The 26,490-nt window shown below is 38.0% G+C and overlaps 3 protein-coding genes across 4 annotated transcripts in view; all 3 read right to left on the bottom strand.

Annotated features, from left to right (window-relative positions):
- Positions 1-8,456, bottom strand: part of Hr38 (Hormone receptor-like in 38) — a 35,285-nt gene extending 26,829 nt beyond the window's left edge. Inside the window, exon 1 of one of the 2 annotated variants that reach the window (XM_065864125.2) lies at positions 7,500-8,456. Coding sequence is in view for 1 of the 2 variants with exons in the window: in XM_017089664.4 (XP_016945153.2) it covers positions 6,905-7,349 (445 nt within the window). In the remaining variant the exon portion in view is untranslated. Of the gene's footprint in view, positions 1-6,904; positions 7,472-7,499 lie in introns of those variants that run through there. The other variant, XM_017089664.4, reaches the window with a different exon arrangement.
- A 12,498-nt stretch (positions 8,457-20,954) lies between these two features.
- Positions 20,955-22,666, bottom strand: LOC108009539 (uncharacterized). The gene is made up of 3 exons (XM_017073982.4): positions 21,964-22,666; positions 21,205-21,905; positions 20,955-21,143 (listed from the first exon to the last, which is right to left on the bottom strand). Exons 1-3 carry the CDS (start codon positions 22,550-22,552, stop codon positions 21,093-21,095), a joined length of 1,341 nt encoding a protein of 446 aa, XP_016929471.2. The 5' UTR covers positions 22,553-22,666; the 3' UTR covers positions 20,955-21,092.
- Positions 22,667-23,058: 392 nt separating this feature from the next.
- CarT (Carcinine transporter) lies at positions 23,059-26,468 on the bottom strand. The gene is made up of 7 exons (XM_017089569.4): positions 26,340-26,468; positions 26,057-26,281; positions 25,637-25,819; positions 25,228-25,486; positions 24,579-25,170; positions 24,122-24,520; positions 23,059-24,057 (listed from the first exon to the last, which is right to left on the bottom strand). The coding sequence occupies exons 1-7, from the start codon at positions 26,430-26,432 to the stop codon at positions 23,778-23,780; spliced, it is 2,031 nt and encodes a 676-aa protein (XP_016945058.2). The 5' UTR covers positions 26,433-26,468; the 3' UTR covers positions 23,059-23,777.
- Positions 26,469-26,490: the final 22 nt, after the last annotated feature.

Genomic DNA, 26,490 nt, shown 5'->3' with positions numbered 1-26,490 from the left:
ACATGGCATAACTGGCCAAGAAACTAACGAATTAAAAATGCACTTTTGAAAATAACAAAGGTAAAAACCCATAAAAAATTTTTTCAATTATTTGTATTTAATTTTTCAGCGGTTAAAAGGATAGTGTAAATTGCCTATGACCTATAAGAAATTGTTTAAATAGTCAAAATACATGTGGTAAAAAAAATAATGTTTATTGTTGATATAGGTAATTAAAATGTTAAAAGAAAAAAATCAAATTGCATGGTATTCTCCATAAACCATGTTAAAGAGTAAAAACATATAAAAATCTCTTACATTTAAGCCATACTAAGCCAAGCTACTAAAATTTGTTCATCGGCTTGTTGTAGAGTCGTAATTTTTTCCCAATTTTTTTCCTTTTTGAACAAGAACTGGCCAAGCAGACGTATCTTCTAGCTGGGCAAGCCAGGCAGCCAGACTATTAGCAAACAATTTTTGTTTGATTACAAAACCAAAGACATACGCACAGGGGGAAAACTTGTTAACTGCAGCATCTTTTTCTTGACGGTTTTTCTATGACTTTTTTCACAACAACAGTGCGAACACATTCGTCAAGGTGGCACCGCATAGGAAATCCAAGCATCCAATAATTAAAATAATAAAATTAACCAAGCAAACATTATGGACAATAAATTTTCTTGGTTTGTCTTCGGCGACGCATTAATGCTTGATGTTAAGTTTTTTGTGTGTTGCTGCCAGATTTTTCATTTGGTTATAATTCTTAACGTGTTTTCGGTGTTTGCTTGTTTTTGATTGGAATTTATTGCTTGGCCTGTTCTCGCTGAAATTTGCCAAAAGTTATGTAATGCTTGCTGAATTTAATTACAGCTTCGATAATTTGAATGGGAATAAAGAGGAGTTGTAACCGTAAGCTGTCAGATGGCTAACAAAACATTTGAGTATAAAAACATTTACAATTTTGAGGCAATAAAATTTAATATTTGCCAAAAAATGTTGTAATAGTAAATTGTTTAGAAAATGTGTATGCATATTCTGAACACAATGTTTTTTATTGTTCATGTTTCTTGTTAAATATGACAAATTCAAGGCAATTAAAATCACTATGGCTGCCTAACAAAAAAACCTCAAAAATCAAATCAAAGCCAAATCAAGCTCATCAAGTGCATGGCAAAATTAAGAAATAACCAAAAATTCACAAACAAAAAAAAAATTCAAAGAAAAACAAGGCAACAACAAGAGGCCAACGGCCAGGCAATCCAATCAGTTTCAAATTAAGGTTTACATATGCGAGAGCCGCCAGCAGCCTGCCAGTCGAAATTGACCAACAAGCGGCAACAAAGTGGCCAAAAAAAATAAAAGAAAAGACCCGGGGAGGGGAAAACGTCCAAAGGAAAACCTGTCCGATGTCCAATATTCGATGTTGGATGAACTCTGGCGACGCCTCGCCAAACCATTGCATTCCCATGCCGCCGATCAGCAGACAGATGATAATGACGACGGTGGTTGAGGGGCCAGTGGTGCTAGCATGGCTAGTGGTGCTAGTGACTACTAGTGCTAGAGACTAGTGACTAGTACTGGTGGTGCTGACGACACCGACTTGCACGTTCTTTTTGCATGCCGCCAGTGTGACATCCACCAAGCCTCGTGATTTGTGGACATTGCACTCGAAGGGAGAGGAAAGTGCATAGAAATCGAAATCAAAACAAACGCAGCCGTGGAATGTTGGGGAAATGCCACAAAAACGACTGGGAAATACTGATTATTTTTGAAAAAAATAATAACTCTAAAATACCTATTAAAAAACGGAATTACAATGTTTAAGTCAAGAAATTTCCCTACAACTTTTTGATAATACATGATATAATCACATTTGATTTATCAATATATTAATTTATTCAATACTTTAAGAAACCTAATAAACAATGTGCAACTAACAGTTAAAAATCCCCTAACACATTTGTTCATACATGATTTTATAACATTTGATTTGTACAATATGCACTGATAAAACTAAATTGGATATTTATTGTAGAAATGTAAAAAAGAAGTATTTATACCATTATTTAAAATTTGTTGTAGCCATTTGATACCAAAATATTTAATTTTTGTTAATGCATGTTATATCTTTTAGTTATGATTTGATTTATCAGATCATTTATTAAGAACAGTTAAATTATTTGTATTGGGTTATAAGACTAGTATACTTAAATAAACACCCTTTTTTTGAAATTTAAAGAAATCTTGGCTAGAGCAACCTGGAATGACTTCCGCCATACCTATATATTACACCCCTTGATCACCCCAACTAACAACCAACTATGCGGAATTGAAAACCACTTGAAATAATTTCATCGACCCGGGACGAGTTCTATTCCCGTTAAGACCGAAAATACCTCGAATTTGGACATCGAACTGAGTGAGATGCAATGTGGTCTGCGATGGTGGGGAAGTTGGACATAAATTGATGCTGGCTAATTACGCGGCAATTGTTTAAATTTAAAATAAAGACAGACGAATTTAGAAATTATTTTAGCAATGCAAAGAAAAAAAGAAGTGCTAACGGAATTTACGCTTTCCGTATTTATTTTCGTTTTCGAATCGCTGGCATCGTGTGAACCAATTGAAGAGCACATTGAACGAATCGATCGGTAATTAATAACGAAACACGCTCACAATCAATATAATAAACACAATTAAACCAGACAAACTATAATTATTACGTAATTGAGGTGGGTTGTCCATTATGCATCTGATTTGTATTCCCCGATAAACCAAAACGAGGGGAACTGAAACTAATGCTGGTCTATGGGTGTATGGTCTCTGATTTTGTTGGTTTTGTGGCCCGCTGATGTCTTGGCCATCGATCAGCGATCAAGACAATAATGGCACCTCCCTTGCCCGCCGCATTTCGTTATAAAATTCGCATAAATCAACGCAAATAATTAAGCAGTCGCAGAGCAGTCCCCACCAGACGCTAATATCGAGAGTTTCCAATCCATCTGCCCCAGACGCGGGCCTCCCATCCCAACAAATAAATCGAAAAAATCCCATAGCAAAACAAAACAAAAACCACATAAAAAAACACAAATTAACAAATTCACTTTTGTGGTTTTTACTCATTCGCATAGTGCGAAAATGAATAGCAAAAGTTCGAGACGAGAGTGAATCAAAGATAGTTGAGATAGGTTGGAGATGGTTTTAAAAGATTTAAGATTAGGATTTACGCGAAGCTGAGATTTAGAAGCTGAGAAGTATGTGTAAAAGTTTTAAGCCAAATTGATGATAGCTTAATGAAATTTAAGAGGTGATTTGGATCTAATAAATAGGCTTTGGGTTACAGGTATTATTAAAAATCCTTAATAGACTCATTAAAAAAATATATTCGAATTTTAATCATGTAAAACATTTACTTTCTTTAATAATTAACATGAATTTTAGTTACAAATTATTAAATTATACTTTTTAAATATTAAGTAAAAAAATTACAAGTCCTTTAAATTACATAAGCCTATAAATGATTTTGTGAGATATGAACAAGATAGGTACTTTTAATAATATTGTTAACTGTTTAAACTTAATGAATATTTAGTATATCTTTTTATAACTTATCTTGATTAAAATTTACGAAATGAAAATAATAATAGTAATGGAACTTACTAATATATTATCTCTTGGTTAAAAGGGATTATTAGCGGAACTAAATGTCCGTCAAATTGAGCATTACACATGTACCGTAGAACAAAGAACCTGTGCAAACAGGCAACAATGTTTGCATCCTAACCATGTTAGTAGGCTACACAACTAACGCCTCTCGATACACCTGTGCCGCCGTCTCTATGGTAAATATATAAATGTATATACCAAATACAACGCAACTTGGAAGGCGACTACTGGTCTTGGCAGATGGAGTTGCTCCATGGAAACCGGTGTGCGGGGATAGTACGTTTATTTTGTTTCTTTTACGGGGGGTATAGAGTATCTCTATGAGGAATGGCCAAAAGCGGCAACAATCAACAATGGCCATCCCGACAGCTGCCGCGAAGATAACTCACAACGCACGACGGATCGTGAATAAGTATACAATGAAGTAGTAGCCTACGAATATTTTTTTTTTTCGGGTGTCATAGATATGTGAGTAGGTATTTTATACATTTTTGCATCATTTATCAAGCTCATTTCGCTGGCGGTTAATCAGTGAGGGAAGCCAAGATCATCATGGTGTTTGGTCGGGGGAAGTGCATTGAACAACTTTATATGTGTGTGGCTAAGGCAAACCTTTTATACAGCCGCTTTTGGGCCATGTTGAAATGCAATTGGCTACGCCCAGGAGATGATGCCATGTTGAACGGGGCGTATAAGCAATCAAGGTAAATCTTAAGAGAAATGGTTAAAAGAAACAATATTTTCACACGCCCTGTCGTGAATGCGAAATATAAAACAAAAAAGCCAACCAAAATGTAAATACTCTTAAGATAGAAAAAACCAAAAAAAAACGCTGACTGATGATTATATTATAGGCATTTAGCCAACTCATCCCAAGAGTCGACGTCATCAGCACGTGGCTAGCCATACAAATAATATAATAAAAATAATACCGAACCAATTATGAGATACATACTTAATATATACAGATGTGCAGCTGACGCAAAGAGAGTGCAATCTTTGCATTCCCCCCCCCCAAAAAAAAAAGATTTCGTCATCTATTTTCTATTTCGCCGCCGTTGATGACGTTTTCAGCACTCGTGCCTCGGGAAAATACCCGTACTGTGAAAAACTGTGTGCCGTGTAATCCGTTAAACTGGCCGATTTCATGGCCTCGCTGGCGTCATGGCTTATATACTACCCATGGATGCACCTCACCTGGTCATATGTTCTTTGGCGATTTGTTTTGCTTTGGTTTGTCATCCGCTGTCGGGCACTTTTGGCGCCCATCGCCATTATGGTAATATAGAGCCAACTTATAAATAGAGATGTTTGTTTTGCCACAGCTAATAGTCAACTGAATTGTAGAGCATTTTTTGTTATATTTAAATTTTTGCAATCGATTGGTAACCCTCTGGTTTGGTTTTTTATCACAATTAGGTATTATTACTTTAAAATAAAGATATAATATATTAAAACATGAAGTGTGGCAGCTACTATAAATTCAAATAATGTCAAGTTAATTTTTTTTTTGGAATTTTAAATGTGTTATATCAAATTTCAAATTATACAACTTTATATGGATTTTTATGCTTAGCTATATAAATTACAAATGCAAAATCGGAAACTTTACAAGTTGTAATTTTGTATTTTTAATCAAATCACCTATAATAAATTCCTTTAAGGTGAAGGCTAATGTGTTGAAATACTAGAAAAAAACCTAACCACACTGTGATTAAAAGCTGTCTGCTATTAAACACTTAGTAAGCGTTAGGTTAGCCACAAAATACAGACGCTTAAGAAGTGGCTAAAGAGTGGCTAACCGATTGTGGCCAAAACAAATGAATTGGCAAAGCCTTTCAAGCCGTTGCAGCACCGCACCATTGGCGATTAAGTGGGCTCAATAAAACGGATACTTGCCCCCCTTTTACCAGGCACCCCTAGAACAAACCCACAAGTCACCCACCAACCCCCTAAAAAAAACCTAGAAAGCTGACGGCTATGTCACTACTGCCATCGATCTTCCTCCCAATGTTTGTGATTCAATCGATAATGTTTTTATTCGGTTCTCGCTGGTTATTAATAAAAATGCATTGGCCATCCCAACCGTTCAATAGTGCGAGTGTGTGTGTGTGTGTGAGTATCTGTGTGGATGTTCGCTGTGTTTATTGTGCAGCTTATAAATCATTTTGCGTCAGGCTGCGTCCGCTGCCGTCTGCTGAAACTGCGACGCTTTGCTGACGCTGGTAAACATGTGTACGACACCAAAAACAACAACACAACTGGGACGCGCCGCACAAGAAAATCCATACACATACATGCCCACAAAAATACAAAAAGTGCAATAAAAAAGGATGAATACAACTAAGGTCAAAATGTTAGTAATTGATATAAGCTTGATTTCACAGTTAACGATAGTAAAATGTAGATAACTGATTAGTTATAGGTTATTGGAACCCGAACAAATTTCAATCTCCAATTAAAAAGCGCTATAAAAATTATTTAATGAAATATCTTACTAAGTTAAAAACATAAAATCAATTATATAATTATATATAAAATACAATGATCCTATCCCAAATTGTCCCATATAAAATATTAATTCTTCCATCATGAATGAACATTTGAATTAAATATTATATAACACATTATATCACTAAGAATTATTATGTCTCTGTTAATATGTTCGAGCTTAACTATTTTTAAATTAATTCCTGTCAATAATTTTGTATTACATTTAAAAAAAATTATAACAACTTTTTTTTAGCAAAAAAAACCATGGGTACAAATATTAGCAGTACAGTACCGCCCATGTTTGTACACTTCTTTGAAGGCTGTAGGTACCTAGCATTTTTTGCAGCTATTATCGAAACAGCCTACTATTATTTTGCCCACAACTGTGACTGCACTCATATTTTTTACTATTTGCTTAATATTTTCACCATTTTTATGATGCACTTTGGGCACTTTTCATGCAAATTTATGTCGTCATTGTGCGTTGTGCAGCTTACCCCCGCCAGCCACGCCCCCTTTTTTCTACAAGATGTCAATTTTTTCCCTTTCGACTTTTTCGACCAGCCCTCTTTTTTTTCCAAGCAAGCGGATTGAGCAAACAGTTAGCTTCTTGAGCGATTTGGCAATGGGCGCTGCACATTGCGTATACGCCGCGTGTGCGATTAGCGAATTAGAAGGAAGCACCACAACGGCGTTAAAGTTAAGGAAAATATATAGAAAAAACAAAACCATCACCGAATAACTGAGGAGAAAACAAAATACATACACGTGTTTCCATTGGCAAAAAAGTGGCTGTTGTTGGGTGAAGTGGATGTGGAGGTGGAGTCGGAGTTGGAGTTGGAGTTGGAGGAACTGCAGCAGGCCAGGTGATTGATATCGCAACCGTCGGGAAAGAGATTGCGGCAGGGATAAATCAAAGGCAAAGTCGACAGAGGTGGCGGCAATAGGTGTTGCTGGTGTAAGTGTTGCTGCTGTGCTGTATGTTGCTGGTGTGCTGTATGTTGCTGTTGGTGTTGCTGCTGCTGATTGTGTGCAGGCGTATTAAGGTTCTGTCTGTAGCAGGAATTATTGTTGATCTCTTGGAACAGCGTGCTGGCCGTGTACAGTGAGGCCTCGCACTTAATGGCCGACGGCTGATGGTGGCTAATATTTGCTTGACTGCCGCCCTCTTGCTTCACCACAATCAGCGAGGCAAGCCGATCGCGCATCATAGACCAAGATTCTTGGTTAAAGAACCCGAGAAATTATGATGATGATAATAATGATGGTGATGGTGGGGACACAAACGTAAAACACACAGGACTCGAGACAAAACACACAGATACACAGATCTGATATTATATAGTTTCTATATTAGGCACCTGTTTGGCGCCCTGAGCGGCGCTGGTGATCCAGTTTTAGCCCTCAATTTTGTTGGCTACAGTGGCTACAGTTAACCAATCCTCTTTCGCAGAAACTCTGATTGCAATAGTTATAATCGGGCCTCATTTTTCCAGTCCTTGCCACAGCTGTTGTTGTTTGTGTCGAGCGATGTCCTTACTCTTGAACTTGCTTTTCCTTACTCGCTTTTTTTTTTTGGCCGGCGTTTGCGCAGTGGCCAAGTGACGACGTAAGCGACGTAACGACTTACGCACGCTATAGTATATGCATCTATGTATATATATATGTAACTTGGTTCTATATATTCGGCTGTTACTGTAGTTGTAGGAGGCACAAGGACGTTGCTAACACTTTACACACAGGTACACACAGGCTAGCGGGTGTAGCACAAAAACTTCGAATTATTGTTCTTCAGCACAGGTGATTTTTTTGTAATTTTTAGCAAAATATTGATACCAAAAATATCTTTAGTTGTCTCTCAAAAGTAATTCGAAATTTGAAATTCTATACATTTAATTATTACACATACGCAGCGTTGTCCACCTCTGAGCAAACATTGCACATACGCAGCGTTGTCAACTGAAAAGTATGCACAGTTCTATCAAGAAAGTTAAGTATACGCCGCGTTGTCAACCGTTTGGCAATTATTACACATACGCAGCGTTGTCGACCGGCTTCCGTTTCCGCATAGAATAAAGAACAACAACTTGTTGCAATTGTTTAACTCTTGAGCACTCACTTTAATGGTTGTATTTCTTTTTGTTTATTTCTTTATCTTTTGCTTTAATACTGAACGCGAATTTGTTTTAGAACTATGATGATGATTGGAAATTCGGAAATTCTGAATCTCCGAATTCGCCTCGGTATATATTTTGTGTTTAATGTTGGATTCTCTGTGAGCGGTGGCTGTTTGGTTAAGGTTGTTAACAATGCGGCGTCTGTGACGCGACTGAACTTATCTTTACGGTTACACGCGACTATATTCAAGGCGTCGCGGCGGGCAGCGCTGCCTCAGCTGGCGTTTTTGCTGCGCTCGCGAGAGCGAGTGAGAGCGAGAGTGACTGCGAGTGCGAGGGGGATGGGGAGCAGCGAGCGGGACACGACCTACCTTTGCGGCCCGGCTATTACGTCATTTGCGGCCAACAACTGAGCGCAGCTCGTGCGAGGAAAATCGATGACGTCGTTGGTGAAGCGCCTGCGCCGGAAAAACCCCCCCCCCCCTCTTTCGCGTAGTGCCCGATTTTCCGAATGCAGCGCAGTGGGACAATTCGGAAACGGAAATTATGTGCGTCATAAAACCGACATTGGCCATCTCGTTCGCTCGCATCCGAGATTGATAGTTATTCTTGATGCCGTTTCACCTGCTCAGCTTTCCCCACGCTTTTCATGCCTTTTCCAACCGCCCACTGGGCATCCTCTTCACTCCCGTTGTCATAACATTCGTTCCTTTCAGTTAATATACACCGGAAAGCAGGTAATTTACTTGGGGATATTAAGGAATAAAGCAAAATTAGTTTGAGAATCCTTTTTTAATTTACTTTTATAACACCTTTTTATTTTAATTATTAATTTAAGTTGCTAGGGGGATAAAGCCTTTTAAAAATATATATTTTGTCTGACTGTACAATTTTATTAAATAAATAAAGTACTGTTTTAATAGAACTTATAATGTTCTATAAATTAAAATTGTTTAAAAGTTTTGAAAACAAAATAGTTTCAAATATACATATCACTCCTTTCAGTGTACTTAACTTGTGTGGGCTCTTCTTCGCCCACTATTTGAAAAGAAACAAGGCTTCTGAACTGAACCATTTTATTAAATGAACAAAATACTTTATCGATAAAGCTTCAATCTTTCTATAAATTAAAAATCACTTACAAGTTTTTATAAGTTTTAAAATAGGTTAAAATGTGTTACTCTTTTCAGTGTACTTAACATGTGTGGGCAATTCTATGCATATTATTACTAAAGGAACAGGACTTCCTAGATTTTGTGTGGGGGCAAAACTAAGCTGATTCACAGGAATATGAACCAGAATTCAAAGAATATGTTTACATGACTGGATACCACGATACGAATGTGGGTGCTGAAATGTTGTTTCTATGCTAATTGGTTGTAAAGGATTTAAGTGAAGACTATTTATGGTAAGCCATTGCAGTGAACTGCTTATGGGCTTAATTTTGCGTTTAAATATAAAAAAAATAGGTAAATTTAAAAAAGGAATAGCTTTAGGCTTTTTTGCCCCCTTCAACTCGCTTAAACTGTGTTTGATAAGCCCAACAATTTATGTATTTCTCGCTTAACCTCTTTAGTTTTTGCTGATTTACTTCATGCCAAGACAAATCGATTTCACACAAAATCCCAGGCCAATTTCCCTTTTCCACTTAACAAAATGCCATCCTGGCACATTATAAACCAGATCACTCTTTCCCCATCCCCAGATATTAATGGGTTGCACCACAAATCATTTAGGCAATATACCAATAACACGATCCAAAACGCTGTCTGTCGGAAAAGCGGGAATATTAATGCACTTTACCATTGACACCGGCGTTTGCAGCTCGTAAACAACAACAAGGAAAATAATAATAATAATGCAAAGCCAGTTGAAATCTTCTCTCCCAAGATCGGAGAATTACAAAGAAAAAAAAAATAAATACAAACCCGAAGACACGACGCCAACTGCGCTGCCCACGTCGACTGTACAGAGAGTGAGAGTAGTGATCGTTCGGAACACCCGAATCAAAATCTTCGCCAATCCGTAGACTCGTCTTTGAGGCGGTGTCTTCTGGTGGAGGTGAGGCCGGGCGGTTTAGATTTCGTTTTCGTTTTCATTCGGCTTTTCTTCGGCCGCTCGTGTGTTTGGTTGCATTCGTTGTGGCTATTTTTAGACAGGTTCCAAAGCCACGTTTTCTAACTGTTGTTAGCGTACGAGCCGGAGATCTCGAGCTCTAGCTCTCCACTTGGAAGCCCCAGACAAAACGTGAGATCGGTTGGGTCGGCCGACTGCGGCGTCGACTGAGGCAGAATCGCCAGCAGAGGCACCGACTTGGGTTTTTGGGCGCAGTGGCTCTTCCTTTCGTTTTCGGCTAGATTTTTTCCCATAATGCTTTTGCTCGGATCTCGGGTCTCTGGGTCCGGCTCGTAGTGCCCGCTGGGGCTACGGGGTATCGGATTGGGGGGGTGGCATAATGTGCTGTGCTCTGTGGTGTGGCTTCCCATGTACATATACATATATATTAGTTGGATTTGGGAGCGACGCAAGTGGAACTGGTCTGTGGCAGGCACCATGTGCATGTAGTACAGTGGCTATGGATTAGTTGGTAGTGGGCCCATTGGATAAAAAGGGATCTTAACTGATTTGGTAATGTAATGATAATTTCATTATAATTATTTGTTTTTATTCTATAAGATAGTTACAAGACATATTCTTTGAAAGTAGATAGATAGTTTTAGGATAGGATCTTCAAAATAAGGATTAGTTACAAAATATTCGTATTAAGGATTAGATACAAATTAGGGGATCCATTTCGGAACACAGTTTTTGAGACCCATTGGATAAAAAGGGATCTTAAGTGAGTTGGAAAAGTAATAATATGGCTGATAATTATAAGTTTTTAGTTTAAAAGATAGTTAAAAAAACATATTCTTTGAAAGTAGAATCATAGTTTAAGGAGAGGATGCTTAAATTAAGGATTAGTTACAAAGTATTCGGATTAAGGATTAGTTACAAATTGGGGGACTCCTTTCGGAACACAGTATTTGAGCAAGATACAACAGGAATTCTTTTCCTATTTTAAACATACAAAGAAATCATATTTTCTAGATTTCTAGTAATATAAATGTATTTTGGTGTTATCTTTAAATGTATGTACATGTTTGAACCGCACATAAAATATTTGGTTCTTTTATTTATTTATTTTACATATTTTATATAGTTATTTTGAGATCCATATTTAATTTTAAGTTAAATAACATAAATGTAGTTAATTTCCAGTATTTATATATTTGTTTATTTCTAGTTATATGGTTACTCTTAATCCACTTCCTTTAATAGATCTAAATGAAATGTGAACCACTGTATGGGCTGCCTTTCTTATTGTTTTCAGTGTTGCGGCTGCTATTCCTTTGGCGGTGGTGGTGCTGGTATCGGAGGTGGAGGTGGAGGATGGTGGTGCTAGTGAGGCTAGTGGGGCTAGTGGTGCTGCTGCTGCTGTTGGCTGACCCGCTGGTGGCCCCAAAAAGTGCATGCCAACAGCTTAGCGTTGGAGTCTCCTTCTTGTTGTTGCTGATATCGCTGATGTTGTTACTGTTGTTGTTGCTGCTGTTGTTGTTGCTGCTATTGGGTTGCTTCCAAAGCTGTTGTTGTTGTTGTTGTTGTTGTCTTTGGTTTTATTGGCTGTATTAAGCATGACATGCCAAGCCAAAGTCGCAGTCTCCATCTCCAGCAAAGTTGAAGTCGACTTCGGAATCGGCACTCCTTGCTTTTGTCTCTCTGCCTTTTGTCTATTATTTATTGTTGTGGTCGTAGTTGCACTGCGATGATATTCTAAATGTGCCGAGCCAAATTCGCTTCGTTTTGGCCAAGTCAACTTGGCTGGGCCTTAATGCATGTATCATTTTCGCATCGTTGCGCCCGCCAGTTCGTGAGTTTAATTTAAGGAATTTTTGCTCTTTTTGATTGCTATTTAGGCTTTGATTTTGCTGGTATAAAAAAAAAAGAAATAGAAACTACCTCAGCCCCCCCCCTGTAAATTTCAATTAGCATGCGGCACTTTGCATTGTATTTTTTTTTCTTCTTTTTTCTTCATCTATTGCTGCCGCATTTGCAACGGCGCCTCTCGGCTCATTTGCATAAATTGCATTTTGGGATTCGCCAACCCTTTTTTATAAACTTCACTTTCGATGCCTTGCCCAAAAAATTGTGACTTCCTCTGGCTAACTAAAAACGAAAAAAACCGAATAATAATACCAAATAGAAAACGAAACCTAAAACTCCGTTGACTGCTTAGCCTGCAGGTGCATTTTGTGTCGAATTATTGTCATTAGTTTTTTTTCCTGCCTTCGTTTAACTATTAATATTTGTAACTTCACATAAATATATAGGTGTATTCCTTTTCGGATTTTTTTTCCATCGTTTTGCCCTGGCAATTTTGTGCTATTTTGTGTCTAAATAACATTTTTGTGGGGGGTTTTAAAGGCGAACATGTCATAATATCATCAAGTGTACGCCCAGTTGGCATGGGTATCTCTCTTTGGCCCAAAACGGCCAATACCATGAGGCAATGCACATTTGCGGTTTTAAGTGGGGTAAGTCGATGGTTAGGGAGATGATTTACGGGCTCACAAGTAAATTATTGCAGAGGGGGTTTGGAAAAATATGTATTATCGAATTCATGTTGAAATATGACTTAATAAAGAAAACGTTTTTTGGGTCAACATTAAATTTGGATTTTATGAAGACCCAAAAAGGATCTTAAGCAAATAACATATTTCGTTGATTCGTAAGGCTGTCAAGTTTTAAGTGAGTTATATATTTAAATGAAGTACTAAATAATATAACTTCTTAAAAATAAAGTCCCAAAATGAATGACAATGTTAGATACATAATTATTATAGCTTTTTTATTTTAACTATAACGTATTTTGAAGCTCGTTAGCAATACAGTTTACTTTCTGTTCCTTCTTTAAAAATCTGCTTAAATTCAATGGTCCCAAAACCAAACAACCCATTATTCCTGACAGCAACGACCTTGGGAACTCGAACTTGTAAACGAACTCAACCACCTACAAATCACCCCCTGCTGAGCTCAGCTGTCCCGCTGTCTTGGAATTGAATTCCCTACGCAACCGTCAGGCGATTCAGAGGGAAAGCCACCAGCAGATGAACGGAAGTGCGGCATTGATTTTATGGTCTGCTTCCGTTGCGTCTTGACCGCGTCACATCTACAAGTAGCCATGGTCGGACACCCGCTCCCCCTTTTTAACCCCTCTGCAAAAACCACGGGGCGACTGCCTCGCATTTTCGTCACGCACGCCCCTAAGTAGGCAACACTTTTTGCGGTTTGTTTTGTCCTTTGCTTATCTTTCTTTACACTGGAAAAGAAAATCAACTTTAGTCGTATGATTTTTATTATTTTACATACATATTTTGTATAGAAATGTCAAGGGGATCATAGAACTGCTTAAATTTGTATGATTAATAAGTTTTGATTTACCTACATAAGTTTTTTAAACAATATATGTAGATTAGTTGACTTACACACAAAGTAAGGTTTTTAAAATCCCTTTGGGAGCAAAGTTTATATAAATTAATAATAATTTCACAGTGGTTTTAAAATTTTAATAAATACTTTAGGTATTGTCAAGTAATGTTACATTAGTATTATCAATTTTAGATTAGCTGCAACTTAATATATATTAATGATTTCACACTGGTTCCATAAATTTAACAAATAATGTAGTATTGTACTTTTTGTATTATACACTTTTAGTTATTGAGCAAAAAATTTAAGGCCACTTCAAAAACAAAAAAATTTCAGATAAATTTGCTTAATGAATAAAAGAAGGTTTTACTATTTTTCTCAATATATATTTTTCCCTCTGTTGGTAACTTTTTCCGAGCTCTTCTGTCCCATTAAATATGTTTCGCCGGTATCTACGCCTGGCCGTATTATCAATGAAATTGAATTAACTGACGCAGCTCCAGCCCCTCTGGTTATATAAAAATATATATATGACGTATGTATATGAAACAATCTCAGTGAATTTGATAGAGGGAGTCAGACGGAACCGGTGTTTTGCTGTGTGTGTCTTTGACCTCAGAGGACAAGCCCAAAATTATAGATATGCCTTTTTACGTGCTTATAGTCGTATACGATATATTTCCCACATACGTATTCGTAGGTTGAGTGGATAATGCGTGTAAAATCAATAGCACAGTCATAGATGAGAAGGATGGCACCCGGTATTCGTAATGATTGGATTGTGTGTTTCTGGTCTGTAATTACTTAGCCTAACCTTTCTGGTCTAAATTATAAATGATGACTGTGATTTGGGCCTTGGTTGTTTCTAAATTCCATTACAACTTTGTTGAAAGTTCTAATAAACTTCATGTGCAAGATATGATAAAAGTCAAATACGGTGAAATATAGTTTAAATAATAATGCACGAAATTAAAATTAATCATTTTTCAAACCCTAAAAACTATGCTATGAACTCATTCTATTTATAAGAAAGTAAGTTTAATTACATATCATTTCAAAAAATTAATAGAAAATAAATAGAGAATTCCAAAGTATTGGCTTATAATATGTTCCTTTAATGGAAATTTTGCGTTAGAACATTTTCTTTGGTTATTTTTGTAAAGAAATGTAGGATTTTTGAATAAATAACAGACTTTTCTTACGCATTAAGCCACTCAAGTAGCATCCCATTAGCACAAAACCTGATTATCCTTCGGTTGCGGTTTGGATTTCAGGTTCATTCGGTGGTCCATTAATTGAATATGTCGATTATCAATTTTCAGCGTTAATTGGCGTGCATTATTTATAGTCCAACGGACACGGCGGCTGTCGGATGGCACGCATCTAATGACGTCACAGGGGAAAGCGCGAGCACAGAAATCGATTGTTGAAACAAAGACGTCATCAGTTTTCCGTCGGAGGACATGCGCAATCGAGCAGAGCGAGACAGCAGACGGCGGGCATGAATGAATGAGTGAAAATTCAGGTGGGTGAGGAGTGGAAAGGGGGAAGGGCTGGCAGACAGGTGGAAATGGCCAGGTGAGTGGGCAGCGGCAGAGGAAAAACACCGGCCGGCGGCTCAGTTTTCCCCTTCGATCTGGCCATCTCGTTTCCGCGATGACGTCCTTGTTGCCACACTAGTTGTCTCGCTCTCGTCTGACGTCACTTGCCCTTGGCTGGGTGGTCTATTTTTATGTGCAGCAGCACTACCCACTCATGACGTCACGGTTGTGCTTTCTCCGTTTTCCTCTCCATTGCAGCGAAAGTGCCCGGAAATAGCCAAAGGATAACGACACGTGCTGCAGCGCCCACCTCTCTTTAAAAAATCCTTTTACAATTTTCCCCCTTTAAAAATAGCCTTTGCAGTGACCATAAAAATGCAGCGTGACATAAATTGCATGTGAAGTTGAGTGGGAAAAAGGCTGAAAATAACAATGGAACATTTTTCTAAAAATGGAAGGAATAAGTTAAGGAACATGAAATGGTTTTATATTTATAGGTATTTATAATATTAAGTGCAATATATTTATATAAAATTTATATATTCTTTGCATAGATTTGTTTTCTTAAAGGATACAATGAGGAAATAATTTATTTTTAATAAATAGTTTAATCCAAAACAGTTTTTTAAGTACAAATTTTTAGTACTACCTTCAAATTATTACCTTTTCAAAATATTTGTTAAGGTTGGTTCATGATAAAGAAATTCAATCAAGTTTCTTTTGTACAACAAAGTAATTCCGTAGGAAATCCAAGTTATATAACTGACATCGAAACTGATTAATGAGAAATCTCAAGACCCTCATCTGTAATCACCTGACTTCTATTCGGTTCACAAGCATTGGCGTTAGGGAAGTTGTTTGCACCCCAATAGAGGAGCAAATATCCGCCTCGACTCAACTTTGTAAATCGCAGTCAACAATTGATTTATGCAGATGGATGATGTTCTAAAGGTTGCCCAGGCAAACGGATTGAATAACTCGAATACCCCCATCACCCTCCGGCAATACGATACCGTCACAGTTTTTACCGACCAAGTCCAACAACGGACCCAGTAATGTTCCGAGAACTACATGTGAAAATCGCCATAAATTAAATGGCCAGTACAATCTGTCAGTGATAAAGAGCACACGATGTTCTAGACAGAACCACAGGCAGCTCCAATTGCTGGCTCCCAAGATGGAAGAAGATGCCGCGGCACTAAGAAAAATTGTCTTGAAAGCAACACCTTAATTATGGTTCGATCTAAACTCGTTGGATGAAGAGTTTGTATACAATTTCCTATAGACAAAAACAATAAAATATTGCATAACATAAATATATTGAATAACCTTTTAGAAAAATTTGTTCTGCAAATTCGACATCCATTTATTATACTATACATGCGAAGACAAACTTTCAGAAATAAACTTAAGTCTTTTAATTCTTTATTCTATTCAATGAACTTAAAAAAACACTCGTTCTTTATGACACTAACTTTAATAACACCACAATTTAGCAGTGTAAATCCAATTGCAACTGTAGAAATCTCTAATTGTCTGCTATAAAATGGAATATGTTGGTAGTACACTGAAAACAACTACTGAAACCTTAATCCAATTGAAAAAATCTTAAGATATGTATTTGTACGTCCAAAAGGACAAAGTTAAATAATATTCAAAGTTTTTAAATTTAGCGATTTGATATTAATGAGAAGAAGGTAATCAAATGTCAAGCATCGGAAAAATTTGGAAATATTTTTTTCTTTCAGCCATTTTTTTCAGTGTCTAAAATCGCGGCACAGGCAACCAGTTGCATGTTCGGAGGCTAAAAAAGCATCTTTGGTCTCTCTCGGCGGCGGTTGGCCATTTTCTCACCTGCGGCTCTCAAAGGCGACCTCGACCTGTCTCAAGCTGAAGCCAACCGATATGTTCTGTCTATATGTATATTGTTTGGATATATACATATATATTTAGAGGCTCCACTGTATTATTTATTGACATTCAGTGTGGCAATAGCTGGCCGCAGTGGGCCATGTTTTATGTCTCTATATTCTAAAATTGCCAAGATTTGTATCAATTGATAGTGCAGAACAGGACGGAGAACTTGGTCAACATTGGCAATTGAAAGGCAACATGCAATCGCGTTTGTCTGCCAGGGGCTTTTGTCAAATTGAAGGTAGCTTCTATGTGTGCCCACAACATACTGTAACTTTAGCCAATAATGTGGGGATCCGGGGGAATCGCCAGAGAGCCAGACAAAGTCGGGGCACCTTGACAAGCCTAGGCACGTCTTCCACCGGCAATTGGCCAGAGATGTTGGCCCAGAGATGCTCGAAGTCGGGCTAACTTCGTGGCTTGGCTGATTGTTTTCCCCGCAATTTGGTCTTCTATTTCTTAGATTCTTAATGCGGGCTTTACCCTAGCATAAAGTTATTCAGTCTAAATAGCATTTAAGGCAATTTTGCTATTAACTGAAAATTATTTCTAGCTGTAGTAAATCTATTGCTCTCGGAAATATACCATCCCAAAAATGCTTACTGTTAAATAAATAAAAAAATTACATTTTTAGCAAGCCTCATCTAATTTATCTCAATAATACTGATTATTAACCTTATTTTTGAGTCAATAATATCTAGCAGTTAGGATTGACACACGCAAAAAAGGAAAATGGCATTGTGACTTGGATAGTCTATTCATTTTACTTTTTAAAATATAATTAGTGTAAAGCCAATTTAAATGTAAACTGCCAATTAAATTGCAAGTCTTAAAGAGCATTCCCAATTCCATCCGTTTTACATTAATCTACCGTTTGATTTCATTTGTTGTATTTTTCGACGAATTTTTTATGGCTAGTCAGAATGCGCGGAATTAATTAAACGGCTTAAATAAGATGTACTAACAATTTGTTGCTAATGTGCCAATCACTCGCTTCTGCCCAAAAAGTTCATCAGCATCGGCTGAGGAACCCAAGAACAAGGAGTGTGCATTCGCAAATTAACTTTTGCATCATCATCAACAAGTCCCCGAATCGTGCATGAAAACATCTCCGTAGAATCAAATGAATTCGGATTTGCCCAGAAAAAAAAACAAAAAGAGAAACGAAAATATTGTAATTTCAATATTAAATTAATGTTGGCAACTCTTGGTTTCTTTTTTTTTTGGTTGCTGGTGTTGCAGCATGTGGCGTGCCACAAAATAATTTGCGAATCCAAAACAAAGTGGGTCGTTCACCGCATGGCTGTGGGTGTCTAATAAATGTTTATTTCAAATCGAAGGGAATAAGTGTTACACAAAAACATTCCAAATTAAGAGATTTGTTAACCTGTTAGGATTTTTTTTGGAAAGAGAACAGAGGAGGGTGCTTTTAAGATACTAAATATATTTCAGCATAACATTAAATGAGCACCACAAAAATAGTACATTGCATTTCGCTTTAATTGTTTCATTGTTACAAATGTTGAATGCAAAATATTCATAAATATTTTCATTCATTTTTATTTTCATAAATTATAGACAAAACATATAAAATAAATGAAACCAAAATTATTATAAAAAATGAGTTTAAGCTAAGCTAACTAATTTAAATTATTTGCTATTTTATTCAAAATTAATATTTAAAGATGCCTGCTAAAAAATTGCATCTAAACATGCAGTTCTTGTTGCGGCATGCCTTTGCAAAAATGTATTTAAGTGTATTAAATAAAGTGTAAAAAAGATAAATTCAATTAAATTATATACATAACACCAAATGTATTCACACTATCGTTTAAATATTTCTTTTTAATCAAAAGCAATATGTTTAACTTGTTTTTAAAACAATATATTTGTTATTGCACTTTTCCCATGGATAACCCCTCAGCCGCATGCCTTTTACTTCCACTCACTCCATTAAAAGGAAAACCCCCAGATTCCGCCCCTTTTGGGGTTCTTCCCAGGCGTTAGGCGATACCAAAAGTTCATCCATCGAGAGGTGTGCTAAGCGATAGCAAAAGCCATTTCCCATAATCGCAAGGCCCCCGAACAACAACAACAACACCGGCAGCAACAACATCATCGAACGACAACGACAACACGAATTTCTATGGCATCAGGGTAACAATTTTAAGGCTTGTCTCTCTTATGAAATAAGACAGCCCAGCAGAGATTTTTAAATAATTCACAAGCGTGATTGGACACGCTTCGAGTATAGTAAAGTATCTTTATAAAACAAAACAAAAAAGAATAGCTAAAGGGGTAAGGTAAACAAAAATCCCTGCTTAATTCGCTCTACTCATGCAAACTCTCCTCTCGATGAACCGAAGATGTCTCTGCGATTTATGGCCAAATGTCAGCGAGCTGGTCTAGTTAAAGTACACTAATTAGTCAGATAGTCGAACATGGCAGACACCTGAACATGTCAAGGCATTTGTCTGGGGGGTGCCCCTAACCCCCTGAACCTCATTTTAACCCCCCCGATTAGAGAGTCAAAGCGATTGCAGCCGACAGCCATTTAAGGAGCCACTCGAGGTCAGTCTGAAAAACAAAAAAAAACAAAACAAAGCAAAACGTATCGATGACTAACCAATGGACTGGCCACAGGTGAGTTCGATCTATGGTATGCACTGCGATAAAGAAAATAGAGTTCCTAGCTATGTAGGAAATATATATAATCAAAGGTTACTTGTTACATAGATCTCAAGATTAAATAAGGTTCCCAAAATGTAAAGAAAGATAAGTTTAAGTCCATACATCAAATTATCCACTTACAAGCTGTTTTCTTACAAACAACTTCTATGATAGATGCTAGAATCTTTATAATACACTATAATAACATGGTATGTTTTTAGTTTCTAATAATAAATAGTATTACGTTCTAAGTAAAATCCAAACTTAACTATAAAATTCATTAAAAAAGTATGTTGTTCTTATAGTTAGTTTAACTTCTATGATAGCTGCTAGAATCTATATAATACTCTATATTTTTCATATAATATCATGGTCTAAAATGGTATGTTTTTGGTTTCTAATAATAATATAATCTAATAATAATATTATAAGTATTACGTTCTAAGTAAAATCTAAACTGAATTACAAAATTCCTTTAAGAAGTATGTAGTTCTTATAGATAGTTCCAAGTGTAAGCAACTGGTCGCTGATCTGAACGGGTCGCCAGCTTCCTGCTGCTAACACAGACATCATCGGCCAAAAGCAACAAAGTTCAGTTCCAATAGAGCAGCAATTGAATGCGAAATTTATTGCCGGCGATCGATCGCTCGAATCGAATTGAATCGCGGATTCAGAACTGTATCGAATATCGTATTGTTTGATTTCGATTTTTTTTTTACATTCTTGTTTGTTCGCCGCTTGTCGGGCCTGCTTCCATTTGTTATAACAGCCAAAAGGCCCAAAGTGCAGAGACACACACGCTGTCCGCAATTATCGGCTTGCTAATGGAGCATTGTGAACACGATCATAAATTTTGATCGTCCACTTCCTTATGGTAGACTAGCTCATGACTCAGTCCAGTGAGGATCCCATTGTCTAAGATATCTGGGTTCCAAGGGCATTCAGCGATTCACTTATGGAAAGGAATTCAATTATAAAAGCACCCACGCAAAAGGCTCTTCTTTGATTGTCCAAAAATAAGAGTAATGGAACAATTTATTGGATCTAAAGGTCTGATTCAGAAAGTTAAGCCAAAGTAACTTTCTAAAATGCCTTAGGATATACATACATTTAAAATAAATTATTTTTATTTCATTAGATTTTCTTCCATTTTCTGTATCCTTTAAAGTATCTTATAGGTATTTCTACCATTTAATTAGTGTAAAAAATCAATTATAATTCCTTAAGCAAGCTATCTCTCATTTCAAACAAAATTGACCTTGACACGATTAAAGGGATCTACGTAATCCGGATGCTGAAAAATATAAAAATTTTCAAGATAGGATCTGCAAAGTTGTTACCCAATCAAAACATACCACTAAGATACCCTGGTCGATTTTGGTTCCCTTCACATTGATCACCATGTTCCGAGCGGTTCCCTTAGAGCAGCATCCAACCGCGTTGATTACAAACTCATTGGTTATCTCCGCGCAATCGCTCAAATCAATAGTATTCAATTGCAGACACTTTCGTACCATCCTCATCATTCCTATGTCCATCACTTGACCACACCAGGTCAAACCAAATCGCTCTAGCTGATTGAGATCGTTGAAGAACTTGAAATGATCATCCTCCAGGAAATCGTTGTTGCTGAACCGCAGATCCTTGAGGCTACTCAACTGACCCAAACACCGGGCATGCTCATTGGTGATCTGAAACTGTCCAGATAAATGCAGATGGGTCAGTTTGTTGCCCTTGCTCTCGGCCAAAACTGTTAGGAACCCAATATTCAGCTCATTGGAGGTCATCCAGGTTTTCAGGGTGCATCGCTCCAGTTTGGGCAGCTGGGCGATCGCCTCGAAGTTGGTATCACAGCCGGAAAAAAAGAGCTCCACCAAGTCCGTGCAGGTCTCGGCTATCTTTTGGTACAGGCTCGAATTCATCACCTCGAAACAACAGTCGTCGAGGTCTAATGTATGCAAAGATTTCAAGGGTATTCCAAAGTCCACCGAGTTCCACAATAGGCAATCTCGAAGGATCAAGGTCTTAAGATTGGGAAAACCACAGAGGTTTTGGCCTTTGGATTAAATATAATATTAGATATTAGAAATAATAATATAATAGATAACACCCACCCGAATAGCAACCATTCACCAGTTCGAAGGACTCCAGCTCCTGGTTGGACTGCAGATCAAAGTTAAGCTCATCCTCCGCGTCCAGGCATTCAATAGAAACCCGTTTCAAGTGCGTCATATTAGACATGATGGTGCGGTAGTGAAACTCAACGGTGGCATTGGTGTAACTGATCTCCTCCAGATTCCGACAGTATTCCGTCACGAACTCCACTACCAGGGATTCCTTCTGAAAGGAAGCACAGTCCACTAGAAGGACTCTTATAAAAGGTCCAGCTATCTTGAAGAATCTTATCATTTGCGGCAGTGGCATCGTTTCCAAACAGTCGATATCCAGGGTGATTCGCTGTGCCCTCGCCCAACCATCGAAGGCCATTCGAAACTTGGGTGCCACAGAGGCCAGCAGGACCTTATCCGTAGTTTTGGGCAGGAATTCCAGAACCATTCGGATAATATCCTCCGGCAGATCCAACAAAGTGGTCCTGCATGGCGGCAATGCTGGAGGAGCAGCTTTACGAGCACAAACCGTCCTGATAACACGAGCAGGAGCCGTAGATTTCACTATTCTTGGTTGCGCTTTTGTTTTGGGCATTTTTTAAGTTTAAGTTGCTTTTACCGAAATTTTGTTTAAATCATTTTTGACACTGTCTGGTAGTGTGATGGAAAAATGAGGAAATCAAGTTAACTTGTTTTTAAATTTTACGGAACTCTTTCATATTTAGGGAAAAATTGAATCATTAGGGAACTACCCAACTTTGTTACAGTTCTAATTTTATAGAATTGTAATAGCTATATAATTTTGGGAAATACGAAATATTTATTTTGGCTTTTGTTATAACAATTAAATACATAGCAAAAGATTTCCTTGATTTTAACACATCCCTGAACCCCAGTATAAAATAATTCCCATGGGTCCAGGCACTTCCTAAGGCTGACAGTGACCGCCAGCAGTTTACGGCCGACAGCTGCGGGCAATTTCGCGCATTCCTCCATTATTCACCGTATAAACAAGTTTTCTTTTTGTTTGACAACAATTAATTGCATAATTGCCTGAATAACTGAATAAATCAATTGCTGCGATTGAGAAGTCGCCAAATGCTATGTATATGCTATACGTACTTATTTATTTATTTATTTTTACCGGATATGTTTGAAGAATTAAGTTTCGGTTTTTTATATGGGTACCTTTTGTCACTCGCATTGTTTATTGTTCAAGTCAACAACTTAGACATAATGGTAATGCCCTACAATTAAAGAAAAGGAAAACAATATTGATATTTAGACGGGGAAATTGTTATAGATATGATTTTAAAGCAGTAAACATTAGGCTGCACTAATTTGAGGAACATTAATATAATACGGAATCCATTTAACAAACGTTTACTTAAGCTTAAGTAAAGTAGTAATCATAATACATATTAACACTATATAATATAACATCAATTTAATAATGCTGCAATATGTGTGTATGAATATTATTATTAACGTATTAAACACATTCAATGGCAATTGCTAACATTGTGCTGCAAAATTGTTTAATGTTCTATGTTAAATCAAAATTATATTTTTTAGTTCTGTGTTTAAAGTAAATAAATATATGTTTGTTTAACTTATTAACGTTATGTTCTTCTATAAAATATATTTTGATACTTCTTAAACAATGTGTAACCTATTGTTTAAACAAAAAAAATTGATTTAAAGTCTTAACATTATTAATTCAAAAATATGATTCCAAACTTTGTCTTTAAATTCGACAAGAGTATGTCTAAAGCTATGTAAATGTATATGTACAGACGATGTATCGTCTGTCCAAAAAGCTAGATCCAATGTGTCAATTGCATGGTGCCATCATTTGTCCTTTGAGTGTCCATGATGCTCATCTGCCGCACCAATCGCTTCATTGAAGGCCGATGGACAGGTCGAACATTTCCACTACCACTGGACGTAGTGTCCAATGGTGTGCGCTCATCAATCCTCGGAGTCGGTTCCCGAACCCTTCCACTGTCCCTCAGCTCCAGCTCCACCTCAGAAGCATTGTTGGAGGAACCAGCCAGGACATCTAGGTTTTCGTACGACGGTGGTTGGGACAAGACATCCCTGGAGAGTTAAGAGAAAATATTATAAAATTGCAAATATCGTATATCATCTGTATTATACTTACGGCTTTTGAGCGCAACTGCAGCAATCTTTAAACTGCCAGTTCTTGCCAAACTCTTCGCCCTCCTCGATGGTCTGAGGCAATCGATGATGCAGTGTCTCCGGCAACCGCAGTCCAGTCATGCCGCCCAGCATCGAAACAAAGCCCATGATGACCAAAGGCAGCTTAAGATTGTCTTTTCCCAAGTAGGTAACAAATGGTATGACAATGAGACCCAGACCTCCGATATAACTAGAGGCACCAATGCCAATGCCTCGAACTTGAGTGGGATATAGTTCCCCGGCAAAGGGATAAATTATAAGGAAGGAGGCGGACAGCAAGGCCTTAGATATTAAGTAGAGCACAAGAGTCTCATCCACGGCATCATCGGGTAGCATAACAGTAATCACACAAGCCACTCCTCTGAAAAAGGATTAATAGTTTAAAATATTATAAACATAAAACATCCAATGCTAATTACCCCAATATCATGGACAAACTTAAGGGCCACCTTCTGCCCCAGGTATCCATGAAGTACCAGCAGCACAAGTAACTTGGCAACTCCACAACGGCCGACAAAAAAAAGCTCACATACTGATTGGTGCCCAGCGAAGGTCCGTAGTAACTTAGACCCAGATAGACCGTCTCATTGGCAAACCAACTTAGAGTGATCAGTATGGTCTTCAAACGCATATTGGGTGTACGACACAGATCCATTAGACCCACATTGGCTATCTTCTTCTTCTGCTTCTTTAGTTTATCGCGACGTATTTGGGCCTCCAACTTGAGATGCACAGCCTCCGGAAACTGTCTGCCATTTACCATGGCCATGCGCTCCAAAATCTTGAGAGCTTCCTCCAGGCGGCCGCGCATCAAAAGCCATCGCGGTGATTCCGGCATTACGAACATGTACAGGAAATAGGCGTAAAAGGGCAGGGAGGTGATATAGGACAGACGCACCCAATCCCTTTCCAGATAGGTAACAGCGGACAGAAGCATGATGCCCGACGTGTAGAAAGTACATGTCATCACGGTCACAAACGATCGATAATTCTCACCTACCAACTCCAAAGCTGCAAAGTCAAAAGGAAAAGTTAAAAGAAAGTACAACTTTTAAGCCCTCTACTCACATATTATAAATGGTATCTGATAGACAGCTGGAATTGTCAATCCCACAATCACCCGACTGCCTGCCCAAGTCCAGAAATCCTTGCTCAGCGAAGTCATCAGACTTCCAGCCAGCAAAGTGGCCAGGCAGATAAAGTAGGATAGCCTCCGTCCTGCCCGATCATTAAGTAATCCAAAGAGATAAACGCCTACGGGACCGCCAGTGTTGAGGGCAGCCAGTCCTATAGTTGGATATATATCCTGATCGCACACTAAATCAAACTGAAAATTAAGGATTTAATAGTTTCTTAGTCCGCCAATCTGTAACTCCTTGCTGAGAAGAGTACATTATGCTTGGGAAATGATTCGAGCGTATCCTAGATGAAGGATTATATGATTTGATATGAACGCGTATGTTCTCTGACTGCGCACATCGATCACAATGGAAGACCAGACGACGCTCGTGTTGTACTCCCATCCCTGACTGCACTTGACCAATGGCCAACTGCTGTTCGATTCCAAGTTGGTCAAGTCATCCTCCTCCATTGAGTCAAGTAGTTGCGTCCAATTGACACCGTAAGTATAACATTTGCTGTAGACCAGTTCGTCATTATCCTTAAAAGAAATGGTTAAGGCAGTACATTAGTTTGTGATTTAAAAAATATAAATAGAAAAGTAAACCTATTAGATATTTAATTAGACATACTAAAAAGCCACTTAAAAGACATCTGTTTATTTTCCCATTAGCCCCGATGATTACTCATCTAACCACCCTCGTATCGACCCTTAACCTACGACAACGCACAATCAATGGGCCGACTTGATTGCACTCATATGGCTGCCATTACTCACCACTTCCTGGGGTATGGCCAGCGATTTTCGCTGCTCCAGCGGCAGGTCAAGTAGCTCCGGGATGCGACACCAATAGTCATCCGGAGTATCAGCCATAAATAACTGGTTAAAGGCACAGAAACCGCACGGAATGCAGGCGGGCAGGCAAATGCCAAAGACCAAGAGCTTTTGGTATTTCCCAAACTCTCCGATGGTGGGCAGTAGGTCGTCCAGATCGAAGGCCTCCTGGAAAACGAACTAGAAGCTAGGATATGGTCAGGGATTACAGCTCACAGATACGCACATCCACCGAGGGCTGGGACTCTGGCTTATGGCGTTGTCGCAGCTTCGACAGTTCATCGTATTCGTCCCCATCGCTATCCACAATATCTGACATGGATGCGCCGCTCGACAAACTCTGAGCTGAAAATGTTTATTCGCACTGCCTGGTTTCG

The sequence above is a fragment of the Drosophila suzukii genome, chromosome 2L, assembly GCF_043229965.1.
Source record: "Drosophila suzukii chromosome 2L, CBGP_Dsuzu_IsoJpt1.0, whole genome shotgun sequence".
Taxonomy (NCBI): domain Eukaryota; kingdom Metazoa; phylum Arthropoda; class Insecta; order Diptera; family Drosophilidae; genus Drosophila; species Drosophila suzukii.
Note: the sequence above shows the minus strand (reverse complement) of the source record. Positions and strands in the feature narration are given on the sequence as shown.

Coding starts and splice junctions, on each gene's coding strand:
- LOC108009539 (XM_017073982.4), bottom strand. CDS start 22,552: ATGCCCAAAACAAAAGCGCAACCAAGAATAGTGAAATCTACGGCTCCT. Junction 21,906..21,963: donor GGTGAATGGTTGCTATTCGG/GTGGGTGTTATC, acceptor TTTAATCCAAAG/GCCAAAACCTCTGTGGTTTT. Junction 21,144..21,204: donor TCGACCAGGGTATCTTAGTG/GTATGTTTTGAT, acceptor TATATTTTTCAG/CATCCGGATTACGTAGATCC.
- CarT (XM_017089569.4), bottom strand. CDS start 26,432: ATGTCAGATATTGTGGATAGCGATGGGGACGAATACGATGAACTGTCG. Junction 25,820..26,056: donor TGGCCATACCCCAGGAAGTG/GTGAGTAATGGC, acceptor ATTTCTTTTAAG/GATAATGACGAACTGGTCTA. Junction 25,171..25,227: donor TCAGATACCATTTATAATAT/GTGAGTAGAGGG, acceptor TTGACTTTGCAG/CTTTGGAGTTGGTAGGTGAG.